Source organism: Lontra canadensis, unplaced genomic scaffold (genome assembly GCF_010015895.1).
Source record: "Lontra canadensis isolate GAN:19392208 unplaced genomic scaffold, GSC_riverotter_1.0 scaffold415, whole genome shotgun sequence".
NCBI lineage: Eukaryota > Metazoa > Chordata > Mammalia > Carnivora > Mustelidae > Lontra > Lontra canadensis.
In genome coordinates this window covers 78,888-93,166 of record NW_022631409.1, presented here as the reverse complement: position 1 = coordinate 93,166, position 14,279 = coordinate 78,888, and the positions used below count along the sequence as shown (strand labels likewise).

The following is a 14,279-nucleotide window of genomic DNA, read 5'->3' as shown; positions in this document are numbered from 1 at the left end:
TCGAGTCGGTTAACCCCTCTCTGCCCAAGTCTAGGACCCACCCAACGTCCCCAGAGCCGCTCTCCGTCAGGCAGGTGCCGAGCCCCGAGGAGGACTGACCGGGCGGAGGTTCCCGGGCAGTGCCTCTGCCACCAGAAGAGTGTGTGCCCCTGGCGTCTGCGCCAGCGCGGCTCTCCCCAAGCTCCCCGAGTCTCCTGGGCGGCGGCTGCCTCTCGGGACCGCCGGGGAGCTGGGCAGCCACCGCTCAGGCCGCTCGGGGACGTTAGACAATGAACCAGAGCCGGGCGGATGGCCGAGCGCGGGGAGGGCCGCTCAGGCTGCCAGCCCGTGCAATGCTCGGCGCGGAGCCCGCCCGCCTGTCGGCCAGCCTGCGGGGCCCAACTGAGCTCCCGCCGCGCTCCTCCTCCTCCTTCCCGCGCGGCTCGGCGTCCCGGGGAAAGCCGCGGGAGGGCAGATTGGCGGGTGCCGCCACCGGAAGCAACTTGGGGCGGATAAAGCCTCTGCGCTCTCGGCCCTCTGGTCCACGGCTGGGTTCCTCTCCCGAGCCAGAACTGGGAGATTTCTTCCGACATCCCAGGGTCGCTTTGGGCCTCGTGCTATTTATTTGTGCCAACATCCTTTTAAATTGGTTATTTTCTCTGTTCCTCCGCTGATTCTCCCTCATTTTAAACTTACTGGCATGTTTTTTTTCCCCCTCCCGTCCAGATTATATAAACGTTGCACACACACGCACACACACACAGACACACACACGTCTTCGGTATCGATCACTGCGTTGACACCACTTCCACTCTGTCTCCCCAGATCAGCGCTTCCAGCGAACCCATTTGCACGAGGACTGGGCCCTTTCTTTTCCTGGCGAGGCTTTTGAACCTTGTCGCCAAGCCAGTACCTCAGAGAGAAGGAAGTGCAGTGGGACGCGCGGCATGCATGGCGCCTGCCCTCAGTTAGATGCTCTTCAGATAATCGGCAACCAAGCTCGCTGATAAAATATTTAGGAAAGACCTCGTAAACATCACTGCAAATACATTAAGGCACTTCAGCCCGACAGCTTATGATTATTTCAAACTTAAAAAGGTGATCATGGATTGTTACTGTTTCTGTGCTCAAGCAAGAAACCGAACCTTCCCGAGGTGGGTGGATGGGTGGGTGAGTTGCAGCTTTTCGCCCCCACTTCTCCCCCCCGCCACACACACACTCCCGTTCACTTTCATCGCCGTGGCTCTCGGCAGCAGTGATTTATTTATTTATGTATGTAGTTAAAAAGGTGTGCGTGGTGGGGGGCAGTTCGCGGAGGACACGCAGGACCTGCTCACAAAGGACTGGCTCAGGTGTTATGTGCTTCTGTATTAACTGGAAAAGACAGACTCTGGAACTTTTACAGGGCGAGAAGAGGCCACCGGCTCGCGCTTTGTATACTTTGCACTTGAAATCGTTACATTCAACTGAATATTTGGCTCATTCAGATCCGAAAAGTCTCCTAGCATCATCGAATTCCCTCCTCCGCCCCTCGCCGCGAGAGGAGGGAGGTGGGGGGAAGGTAGGAAAATGTTTAGTAAATTGCACATCTTTGAATCTTCCTAAAGCAGTGGTCACAAAGCTTAAAGGTGACACAACAGTGCTCACGTAAAGCCAACACACATTCCCCACCCCCCAAGCCAACAATAAAATCATCCCCTTCAATTTGCCATGATCGTCGCGACCAGGAGCCAGGTGATTATCCTAATTAATGTCTATCTAATTAAATTACTGTCAGCAGTTAACCAATGGCAGGAGCCGTTTCATCGGCTGCACAAGCAGCAAGATCAAAAGTGAGCCTTTTCTGATTGCTGCATAGTGTCAATTGGCCAATCTCTTCTCCCAGGGAAAAAAAAAAGTAAATCAAACCTTTGAGAAGCATTTGCTGGTTGAAGTGCTTTCTGTCTAGTGAGGGGGTCTGTGGATTTCTAGTTTATGATAAATAGGACTTTAAAAACCAGGGACAGGAGGGCGAGTGTTCAGGTTCTAGAGCTATGCAGCTGGAGCACTGCCTTTCTCCTTCTATCATGCTCTCCAAGAAATTTCTCAATGTGAGCAGCAGCTACCCACATTCAGGCGGATCTGAGCTTGTCTTGCACGATCATCCCATTATCTCGACCACTGACAACCTGGAGAGAAGTTCACCTTTGAAAAAAATTACCAGGGGGATGACGAATCAGTCAGATACAGACAATTTTCCTGACTCCAAGGACTCACCAGGGGACGTCCAGAGAAGTAAACTCTCTCCTGTCTTGGACGGGGTCTCTGAGCTTCGTCACAGTTTCGATGGCTCTGCTGCAGATCGCTACCTCCTCTCTCAGTCCAGCCAGCCACAGTCTGCGGCCACTGCTCCCAGTGCCATGTTCCCGTACCCCGGCCAGCACGGACCGGCGCACCCCGCCTTCTCCATCGGCAGTCCCAGCCGCTACATGGCCCACCACCCGGTCATCACCAACGGAGCCTACAACAGCCTCCTGTCCAACTCCTCACCGCAGGGCTACCCCGCGGCCGGCTACCCCTACCCACAGCAGTACAGCCACTCCTACCAAGGAGCCCCGTTCTACCAGTTCTCTTCCACGCAGCCCGGACTGGTACCCGGCAAAGCGCAGGTGTACCTGTGCAACAGGCCCCTCTGGCTGAAATTTCACCGCCACCAAACGGAGATGATCATCACCAAACAGGGAAGGTAATGCTACATTCTTGGCAGTCGCTGCTCCAGGCATGGCCCGGGGGCAAGTGCGCCGGGTTGTGACTAATCCCGGTAGCGATGTTTTGGGGTCGGGAGCGGAGTGTAAGGCGCTCTGGTGCGCCCTGGAGTTGGCTGGTTTTGGAAAAAGGGAAAGTGGAAGGTATAACAGCCGCGGTGGTGTTGGTAAGGGGGTTTCCGCTCTAGAAAGGTGGTCAGAGAGCCTGTCAGGGGCCGGAGAAAGGCGAAAGAGAGGGAGAGTCCGGGCCTGCAGCTGGGAAATTGTAGGGACGCATCAACGCCCGGAACCGAGGACAGGTGGAGGTGCGGGTCGCCAACCTCACTCTCCACCTGGGCAGTGACACCTGCCGACTCCCCACTCCAGCTAACCCGCGGATCTCCCCGACTTCATCCTCACATCTTTTCCTCCCCCCACCACCCCTTCTCTAACCCAGCAAACATTCGCTCATCCACGCTGGGAAGAACAAGTTTTGCTTTGCTATCTGGCGCCGCGCTTCTTGCATTTAATCTTTAACATTTACGTGTTTTTTTTTCTCTTGTTTTCTCCCCCCCCCCCTTAATTTAAATAGGCGCATGTTTCCTTTTTTAAGTTTTAACATTTCTGGTCTCGATCCCACGGCTCATTACAATATTTTTGTGGATGTGATTTTGGCGGATCCCAATCACTGGAGGTTTCAAGGAGGCAAATGGGTTCCTTGCGGCAAAGCGGACACCAATGTGCAAGGCAAGTCCTTCCAATTAACACATTTTCCTGACACTTATTTAGGTGAGAATGATTAATTAAAGCCTTTGTGGACTGGCTCGAGAGACTTTTAAAACGATCGGCCAATGACTTCTAAAAGGAAACGAGGGGGATAGGGGGACAGACTGAGCAGCGAGAAGGGGGAGGATTATGCAAAAGCTATTTTAATCATCTCCAGTTAATAGGAAGAAAGCGAGGCCTAAAAAACCCCCAGCTAATGGGCCTCACTGTGGAATAAGGTGTGTGTGTGTGTGTGTGTATGTGTGTGTGTGCGTGTGTCCTACTTGGTGAGGAGTTGGGACTGGGCAGTGCCCAGGGCATAATGTAAACAACATATTTCTTTCTCTAGGAAATCGGGTCTATATGCATCCGGATTCCCCCAACACGGGGGCTCACTGGATGCGCCAAGAAATCTCTTTTGGAAAATTAAAACTTACAAACAACAAAGGAGCTTCAAACAACAATGGGCAGGTCAGTGGCTCAAGCGCTCCTTCCCGCCCCCCCCACCCCCACACGTCTCTCGCTAGCTTCCAGTCCATTAGTTTAAATCAGCATGAGAAAATGGACATATGTTTTTTTTGCTTCATTAACAAGCCTTTTTCAAAATTCTATTTCCACCCTCCTATAAAGTTATTCTTGCCCCCCCGCCCAATTCCCGAGTTCCCGACCTTCCCAAGAACTGTACAAATACTCGATTGATTTCAAGAAGGAAACCCACAGGATCGGAGGTTGTAAAAATCTTTGTTCCTCCTAAAAGGAGGGCTAGGCGGATCGGGAGGCCCTGACGACCAGGCAATCGGGTTCGGTTTTCCTCCGGTGCTCCGCTGATCTTTGCTCGGGGAGGAACCAGGGCTGGTCCTGCCCCAGCTAGCAAGTCACCAGCCAAACGAGTCCCGCGGTCAGTTAGCCGGGGCGGCGGGCTCCAGCCAGCCCCGGCACGGCCCGCGGCCCCAGCCCAGCGCACACTGACCGCGCTAACGCGCCGCCCTGCGCTCCCCTTTCTCTCCGCCGGACAGATGGTGGTTTTACAATCCTTGCACAAGTATCAGCCCCGCCTGCATGTGGTCGAAGTGAACGAGGACGGCACGGAGGACACCAGCCAGCCTGGCCGCGTGCAGACATTCACTTTCCCCGAGACCCAGTTCATCGCCGTCACCGCCTACCAGAACACCGATGTAAGGAGGCCTGGGGGCTGGGCGCGCGGCGGGCGGCTGCGGCTTCGCCCCGCACCAGCCGGCAGCCCCGGCCATCCCCGGTTCGGGCACTAACATCAGCAACAGCTGGTTCTGGTGCGCCTTTTAGGCGGAGGGCTAGGGGCCTGCTGGGCACCTTCTCTGAATACCTTGCCGGTGGGAAAACGCTTCCTATTCGTCTCCATCGCGGGTCACACGGGCCATCTTTGAGGGGCCCAGGATTTCTAGTAGGGTCTCTTTTGGGAATTTTAATTCAGTTCTCAAACTAGAAGAGATTTAAATTTGCTTTCTCCCCCCCCCCCCCCCCCCAAAACTTTTTTTTTTTTTTTTTTTTTTTTTTTTGGAGTCCTTCTTCCGTTTAGAGAAGAAGCAGATTTTCTCCTGCATTTTATTATTGGCAAGCTTTGGCATTATCTAAAAATAATTAATTAATTAATTAAAGTCTCAGAATTGATGGGTAAAATAAACAAACGTCACTTTTTGGGCGATCAAAAGAACAGACACATTCACATATCTAAAAAGTACAATAAATCGAATTACTGGAAGCTGTGGAGTGAGTTTTTTTAGCACTTGAACCTCTTCAACACTTGCAAGTTCGCCAAAACTTATTTTACTTCTGTTGATTTGACGAGTAGGAGTGACGGTGTTTTTTTTTTTTTTTAACTTAAATGGAAGTATCAAAAATGAAAATATGCATTTATTTTAAATTAAAGCTGATTTTAAGATGCAGTTATGGGTTCTTGAGGTTGTGAATCAGAAGTGACCAACTTTTTAAAAATGTGGTGAAACACTTAAAATAGGCAACATTTGGTGATGAATTCAAGTGCCCCTTAAAGATTTGTCTTTTTGTAACAAGTATTTTTAAAATGTGCATGTGAGCTGACCTAGAACACGTGGGAGAGCTAATTGAAAGCAATCCTTTAGTGTTAGGCATCATTAATTTAAACATGTTCCTCATAACTTTCATGAAACGTTCTCTTTTTTCCCTTTCTATTCATTCCCTCCAATTTTTCCCTTGCTCCCTAATGAAATTGTGGGCCACAGACCCCTGTAAAAAGTGGTGATACATCCATAAACACCTAATCCACCTACACAGAAGGTGAGACCATATTAATCTTTTTTTTTTTTTGGTCTTTTCTAGATCACACAATTGAAAATAGATCACAACCCCTTTGCAAAAGGATTTCGGGATAATTATGACACGTAAGTAGTTTTGCACCTTCCTTCTCAAATAGTTGTGGAATTGGGCTTTAGGTCAAAGGTGTATTGTTCTGTACAAGGCTGTTGGAAGCTCAAGTGTGCGAAGACAAGTCTGTTTCCAAGGTCTTCCCTTGCCTTTTTGTGGGCTCCCTTTCTTTCTGGTGACTTTCTGGCTTGGTGTTTTTGTGGTTTGGGTCAAAGATTTCCTCCACTTATTTTTATCTTTCTTATGAATTACAAAGTTGTTGGCGGGCCTCTGGGGCTGGCTGACTGGTGAAGCTGCCCGGGTTCCTGGGTGCGGGAGCTGTATGTGTCGCTGCAGATGCTCAGCTCAGATTGTCTGTGTCTGAAACCGCCCGATTCTGCCGGAAAGTGCATGTGGCTCTGGCAGTTGTTACATTCTCCTTGGCATATGTGACTTTTATTTACCCATTTCCAAGTTTTATGTAATAGCTTTTCCTGTGCAAGTTTACTATGGACTGAATAAAAATGTGCACCCACCGTAGGCAAGGTCATGAGCAGAGCCGTTGTTACAGTTATTTCAGGCTTTGGGAAGGACCCAGGTGCTGTTGCTGTGTATTATTTATAAGCTTCAAAAGAAAACTATTTCCTTTTATCTTTTGCATCTAGGCGTGTTTTAATTAAATGTGTTGGTACCCTTTTCTCCAGGCTTCCCTAACTTGTGTCTTTTCTATCAAAATGATGTTCTCTGGGGGACAGCAGAAGATATAAACTTAGTGCTTGTTCTCAGTGCTTGTTCTAGCATTCTTGCTCAGAGTTCAAATATAGTGCCCAAGAGTTCAGATAGTGTTATATAGCAAAATCTAAATCTGGATTGTTGGAATCTCCCCCACTTTTATTCTGACCATAAAAGGGAAGGGTACATGAATTTTAATTTCATGGCTTGCATGAAGTATCTGGGATAGAGCTACAAAGTCGAAGTTGTCTTTGACCAGAAATAGATTAATTTTGTGGAGAAGTAGACAAGTGGCTGTTTCTATTCCATCTCCAGGTAGATAACAAACTTCCCTCCTGATATTTTTTATGAAAAACTAAAAAGAATCATTGATATTTCCTTGTATAACTGTCAGGTGCCTCCCTTAAAAGTAGTTTTGAGGAAGCAAGCCTCATCGAGATGACTCCCCAGAATAAAAACTCAGCTATTCTAGTCCTCACAATCTAAAAATGTGGACCCGGCACTGTGGGAAGTGTGTGGCCCAGGAGGCCAGAGATACTGGTCTCTGTACTAGGGGGTCTTGTAGGTTTTGAGCTTTTAATTCTGTTGTGAACATCTGTTCCAAAGCATTTTATTTTGCACAGATCAATTCGGTAATCCCAAGTGGGTTGGGACCTGGATGGGCATCTAAACTGTATCTTTTGCAGGCTGTTTTTTTTTTCTTTTTAAAATATTGTGGTAAACAGAGAAGATATTTGCACCTTGCTGGTTATGTTCCCTTCCTGCCTCCCTCTACTTATCTGAAGCTGGAATTAAATTTCAGGAGGGAAATTTTGTGTGGTAAGCAGAATGGACCTGCATCACCCTCACCCACCCTTTTCTGGCTGACTTCTGTAGGAAATATCGCTTCTTTTTGTTTCTTAAACTGTATATTTTCCATAAAAGCTTCCTTATCTATACAAATGGAGACTTTAGGTTTAGGGGACAGGGGAGAGCAGAATGGCTTATGCCACCCACCCTTTGCCCTTTTATGCTGATATGTTGAGCATGGATCACTTTTGGAGAAATAGGGTGAGCAGTAAGAGTTCAGGGGGACTAGAAGGTTGCTTGGCCACTCACCAGGGAATCTCTTCCCCCAAGGATTAAGGTCTGACAAGACTGAGGCTCTCTCTCAAAACAGTGTGTTGATTAAAGATTAAAACATTTATGTGTGAGCTAAATAAAAAGGGAGGCATGTGTCTATGTGTAGGAGAAAACACTTCTACCAATCTTGATCCAATCTCTGGTTCTTTCTCAATTCTAATGGGATTTTCTAGGCCCAGGGCCTAGATTAATCTTCATTTCACCTGCGGTGACTCCCAGTAACACAGTTACTGTCTGTGGGCAAGTTATTTAGCTTCCCTTTGCCTCAGTTTTCTCCTCTGTAAGGTGGGATAATAATGCTACATAACTGGGAGGATTGTTGTGATGATTAACTGAATTACTATCTATAGTCCTAGACAACAGTGCATGGCACATAGTCAAGTTGTATAAGGGTTAGCTATTATTGGTGGGAGAGTGCTTGGAGGAGCTTGATAATCACCGTGAGAGTTTGTCCCAAAGGTGTTTTTTGTTTGTTCGTTCCGTTTTGCTTTTTGTCTTTTTTTAAATTTTAATTTTTATTTACTTACTATTATTATTATTATTCTTTATCAGTAATGGTTCAAAAGCTAGGACAAGATCAGCATACAGAACCCTTTTTCTTAGAGCCCCTGGCTGGCTCAGTCAGTAGAGCATGTGACTCTTGATCTTGGGTTCCACTCTTGACTCTTGATCTCATGTGGTCAGTTCAAGCCCCATGTTGGGCGTAAAGCTTACTTTACAAAAGAAAAAAGAAAAAAATGTATATATACCTTTTCTTTGTAAAAGAATTTTATTGACTGATGACTTCATTTCCAAGTAGTAATTCTTGTTATTATTGGTAGAGGTGGGGGTTAAAGGATCACACGGGGGAAACAATGGACAGTAAATACTGTGGAGGCTGCCAGCAGCAGTCCTCAAGTCTCAGAAGACTGGTGAAGCCCAGTCTTTGATGATTACTACCTGGATAGCCTACGTGTCTATCAAATGGAAGAAAGTGTTCTTCACAGAGTGAAAAAATGGGAATCTTGTTTAGAAATATTGCCCAGAAACTCTCACTGCACAGAAAAGGCCCACTGAGCAAATAACACCTTAGTCCCTGGGCAAATCTGCCCTCATGTTCCTACAGACATTGGAGAAGTGGGATGAGACTCCCCTGCTGTGCTCCGCTCTCTGATCCCCTGTACAGCTTTCGAGAGAGAGGGGACAGGCAAGCCTTCCTCTTGATCTGTGTTTTGCCTAGCTCCCTGAGTAGACAAATCGACCTCTTTCCAATTGCACGATTTATTTTATTTTGGGGAGAACGTCGGTCTGTGACCTTTTTGTCCGTCTCCACCCTGGACCGCAAGTTACAGATGGAGATTGTGGGGGTGGGCGAAAAGTGGAGGTGGCCTTCCCTTTGCCTCCCGAGGGGACCTCTCTGCCACCCCTCGGTTCTCTCTCTCTCTCCTTCCCTCGCAGGATCTACACTGGCTGCGACATGGACCGCCTGACCCCCTCGCCCAACGATTCCCCGCGCTCGCAGATCGTGCCCGGGGCCCGTTACGCTATGGCCGGCTCTTTCCTGCAGGACCAGTTCGTGAGCAACTACGCCAAGGCCCGCTTCCACCCGGGTGCGGGCGCGGGCCCCGGGCCGGGCACGGACCGCAGTGTGCCCCACACCAACGGGCTGCTGTCGCCGCAGCAGGCCGAGGACCCGGGCGCGCCGTCGCCGCAGCGCTGGTTTGTGACCCCGGCCAACAACCGGCTGGACTTCGCCGCCTCGGCCTACGACACAGCCACGGACTTCGCGGGCAACGCGGCCACGCTGCTCTCCTACGCGGCGGCGGGCGTGAAGGCGCTGCCGCTGCAGGCGGCGGGCTGCACCGGCCGCCCGCTCGGCTACTACGCCGACCCGTCGGGCTGGGGCGCGCGCAGCCCCCCGCAGTACTGCGGCGCCAAGTCGGGCTCGGTGCTGCCCTGCTGGCCCAACAGCGCCGCGGCCGCCGCGCGCATGGCGGGCGCCAACCCCTATCTGGGCGAGGAGGCCGAGGGCCTGGCCGCCGAGCGCTCGCCGCTACCGCCCGGCGCCGCCGAGGACGCCAAGCCCAAGGACCTGTCCGACTCCAGCTGGATCGAGACACCCTCCTCCATCAAGTCCATCGACTCGAGCGACTCGGGGATTTACGAGCAGGCCAAGCGGAGGCGGATCTCACCCGCCGACACGCCGGTGTCCGAGAGCTCGTCGCCGCTCAAGAGCGAGGTGCTGGCCCAGCGGGACTGCGAGAAGAACTGCGCCAAGGACATAGGCGGCTACTACGGCTTCTACTCGCACAGCTAGGCCGGCCCTGCCCGCCCGGCCCCGCGCCCCGCCGCCGCCCGGCCCCCCAGCCAGCCCCTCGCAGCTCTCCCCAGCTCTTCCTCCCCACGGCCCACCTCGCGCTCCCCCTCATGTCACTTGGCCCTCGAATACCGTCTGCGACGAATAAGTACAGGTCTCCGAGTTTGATTTTAACCTTTTTTTGCACAGCAGTTTCTGCAGTTAGCTCACCGACCTTCAACTTTGCTGTAAACCTTTCGGTTTTCCTCCTTACTCTCCTTCTGTGAAGTTACACTCCTAACAAGCCTCCTCCCTCTCGTCTTTTTCTCACCCTCTCCTTCTCTTTCTTGTAATGAAACTCTTCACCTTTAGGAGACCTGGGCAGTCCTGTCAGGCATCAGCGATTCCGACCCTCCAAGTCTCGGCCTCCCCATTAACCGTAGGATGTTGACTCTAGAACCTGGACCCACCCAGCGCGTCCTTTCTTATCCCCGAGTGGATGGATGGATGGATGGTAGGGATGTTAATAATTTCAGTGGAACAAAGCCTGTGAAATGACTGTATATAGTGTTAATTTATTGTAACGAATGGCTAGTTTTTATTTTCATCGTCAAGGCACAAAACCAGTTCACCGCTTAACCTTTCCATTCTTTTCCTTTCTTTGCCATTTTCTCCACCCCCTCTCCACTTTAAAAAATTGCCTTGTGAGATAATTAACAATATTCTAAGAGGCTCTGGAAACGTGAAATACTTGATAGTTAATGATGGGTTTCTCACTTCTCCTCAATCCGTTGCATGAAATAATTACTCTGTGCCTAATGCACATAAATAGCTAAGGAGAATCCGACAGAACACCTGTAAAGGATAGGTGTCCCCTCATAGGCAAGTCCATTAAGTGGCATGATGCCTGCAAAGCAAAGTTAACTGGAGTTGTATGTCCCACCCCAACCTCCCCCACCCCATAGAGTAGCTCGACATCAGCAATATTATTTTGCCTTATTTGTTTTTCCCCAAAGTGCCAAATCCATTACTGGTCTGTGCAGGTGCCAAATATGCTGACAAACTGTTTCTGAATATCTTTTCAGTCCCCCCCACCTTTATATGCTGTAAATCTTTGTAATGAATATTCTACTAATGATATAGATGACTGAATTGTTGGTAACTATAGTGTAGTCTAGTGAAGATAAATTGTGTGAGTTGTATATTTTACTGCATTTTAGTTTTGAAAATGATTTCCCTGCCACCTAGAAACAGCTGAAATTTGACTTCCTTGGGAAAACACTAGCATTAATGCAAGTAAGACTGGTTTTTCCCCCCTCTAAGTCTTGTTATATTTGATAAGGAGCATTAATCCCCCTGGAAATAGATTAGTAGGATTTCTAATGTTGTGTAGCAAACCTATACTTTTATTTGTATTTTAAAATTAATGTGAAATATGCATCATACACAATATTCAATCTAGATTCCAGTCCATGGGGGGATTTTTCCTAATAGGAATTCAGGGTCTAAACGTGTGTATATTTTGGCTCTTCTGTAAATCTAATGTTGTGATTTTTATATTTGTTTCGTTTTGTCTGTGAACTGAATAATTTATACAAGTACACACTCCATTGAGAAACGTTTTGTTTTTTGCTCGTTTGTATCGTCTGTGTATAACAAGTAAATAAATCTGGTAAAACGCTATGGTGTTTGAAAGCAGTTTACAGTTTGAAAATAATTTATTATAGGTGATTACTTTTAAGGGTTAAGGAAGTATAGCCCGACCCCACTTGAATATGGGGCAGTCTGTGTAATGGGAATCAGGTCCCATTTCCCACTTGAATTTGTTTTATAGCACTGCCAGTAATTACTTTCTCCTTCTTATTTACAAGTAACTTAGTTCCCTAGGAGTCAAGTTTCACTTTGTTGCACTCTTTTCTTTTTCCAGGAAAATGTAGGCACTTCCTCATCATAGCTATCTGACTTTCTCTGAAGTAGGAAATAATGTGAGCAGGAAAAGGAGGGTCTTAAATAAGGAGTTAAGAATTTCTTTAAATTTCACAGGCGGGAGGCTTTGGGCAAGAGTAGGATGTACCTGAAATGCGTGTCAGAATAGGCTGTTGACCACAGCTTTAGGCAGATGTCGAACGAAAATCCCGGTCTTTAAATACGAGGCCTTGGAGATGAGTGGCGACTCTGTACATGCAAACACGGAATGGCCTGCATTTCTTGAGCGGGATATTTCAGGGAGATTGGGCGGGGTTGGAGTGGGGTAAGGACTCAGAGAACAAACTCGGAACGGTCGGTATTTAAGCTTTGAGCTTAAAACTTGCTTTGGAAGGTTATCTGGGGGTTACCACTCCATCTCCTCTATGGTGGAATTCCTGTGCCAGTCCTGCCCAGGCCAGATTCCCATTCCTTGAGAATAAATGCAGAAATATGGATATCCCAGCTGGGGGCGGGTGTGGGGGGGGGCCTCGCTGCGTCTTAGTCGAGGAGTCCGCCGAGCTCTGACTTTATCTCGCGGAGAAGCGGTTTTTGTACTTTTGTCTCCAGAGAATGGAGATCCAGGAAAGAGGCGGAAAATGGTTCAACATTCTTGCTTAGTGTGGGTCAGTTTCAGGTTATGGGACTAAATGTAGCACCACCTAGAGATTGTCCTGTAACCCCTTTGCAATTGGAGAGATGCAAAGAGGCTTCAAAGTTCCAATTAAAATAAAAATTCAGAGGGGGGTATGGGCGATGGGGACAAAACCGATTTGTTGTTCCTGGACAATTTCGCCACTAGACGGCGTTCCGCGGAGTTTTGTCTGCCACACAGAAAGACGATGGTTGATTTTCCTTTGTGTTTCTTTCACCCTTCCCACACCTAAGACCCGAACGAGGGGACGAAAAGTACAAAACACGGTGCCTGTGTAGCCAGAGAAGTTGATCAGTGTTTTCGTGTAGTCCCCCACTGGGTCTACGCTCCTGCGAGCCGGCCGCCCCGCGCGGCCGGGGAGGAGGCGCACGTGCGGTCCCGAGGGCGCCAGGGGCGCTGAGGCCCGAGGGCGCGGGGTGCGGGGGCCGCGCTCCGCCCGCCGCCCTCGGGCCACAGGCCCCGCGAGCAAACGAGCTGCTGTCATGTGCGGACACGCAGCTCTCAGCAGCCGAGGATAGATTTCACAGGAACGTAGTGCCTTGTACCGAAAGACGCACTTTAGCTGCTATTAGGAAGTACTTTAAAAAATTGGGGAGGTCGTTTCCCTCGCAGCTCTGCCACCATCTCCACCATCTGCTGTGTGGACTGAGTCAGCGTGAGGTAAATTTGCAGCTCCGCGCTCCTCTCGGAGGCAGTGTGCTTTCCCCTTTCAAGCATGATCATTTCTGCTCGCTTTCAGTGTCTTGGGTGTCTGGTGAAGGGACACTGTCGCCGCGTCTGAGAAGCTGCTGCTGTTCCAAGGAAATCGGAGTTTGGACTTGGGAGGGCCTGTGGGAACCAAAGTTCGCGCCCCGGGTTAGATCTCGATTTGCCTTCTGTTCTCCGCCAGGGTAGGGGTCAGGCGAGGACGCGGTCTTCCCCGCAACCTGCAGATAGGCTCAGTTTTCAAAAGTGTGTTTTCAACAGTGTCTTTTCTAAAAGAGACGGGAAGAAAAAAGGCGAGCGTGCGGCGAGCCCTGCATTCTGGCTCACGCCTTCCCGCCACTCGCCCTCCGCGCCATCTTAACTCACTTGCAAGCACCCGCTCGGGGCTGAGTGCGGCCGCCGGCCTGCGCTGCTCCAGCCAGGGGTGCTGTGCCCTCGGTTCCTAACCTTCGAGGCAGACGTCCTGGGTCTGTGTAAAGCAGAGGCGGAGCTAGGGCGCGCTGCGGCGGCGGGCGGCGGGTCAGTGCGGCTCCCGCGGCCGAGGCTGCACTTGCCCTGGGCCTAGCGCCGTCCCTCCCGGCGCCCTAGAGCCCAGACCGGTGGGGGTGCGCGCCTGCAGGAGCTCGGCGGGGAGTGGGGCGGTGCGGGAGGCCTGCTCCCCGACGTGCAGCCTGCGCCGAGGCTCCCCGCCCCGCCGGTGGCCGTGCTCCGGCTGTCCTGGGCCAGTCCAGACGGGGATGCGGGGCGCGGGGCTAGACTGGCAACCCCGGCCCACCTCCAGGCCCGGAGTCCAGGAGACTCTCTTTGCGTTCTCGGAGTCCGGTCCAAGTGGACCGAGACCTTGGCTGTGCCTGAGGGCACCCTTTCCAGTCTGTAGCTCCTCAGTCTGTAGCTCCTCGAGAGAGCCACGCCAAGGGACCCTCTAGGATTTAGGACCTGACGGCCTTTTAGGCCTAGCAGAAGCTTACTCGTCAGTTTGCTTGCAAAGCCAGGTTGTTTC

The 14,279-nt window shown here is 50.3% G+C and overlaps 1 protein-coding gene across 1 annotated transcript; it reads left to right on the top strand.

The window, feature by feature from the left end:
* The first annotated feature begins 1,799 nt into the window (after positions 1-1,799).
* On the top strand, positions 1,800-10,076 carry LOC116862962 (T-box brain protein 1). Its single transcript, XM_032850405.1, has 6 exons — positions 1,800-2,704; positions 3,295-3,449; positions 3,817-3,938; positions 4,484-4,642; positions 5,802-5,863; positions 9,117-10,076. The coding sequence occupies exons 1-6, from the start codon at positions 2,013-2,015 to the stop codon at positions 9,973-9,975; spliced, it is 2,049 nt and encodes a 682-aa protein (XP_032706296.1). The 5' UTR covers positions 1,800-2,012; the 3' UTR covers positions 9,976-10,076.
* The last annotated feature ends 4,203 nt before the right edge of the window (positions 10,077-14,279 follow it).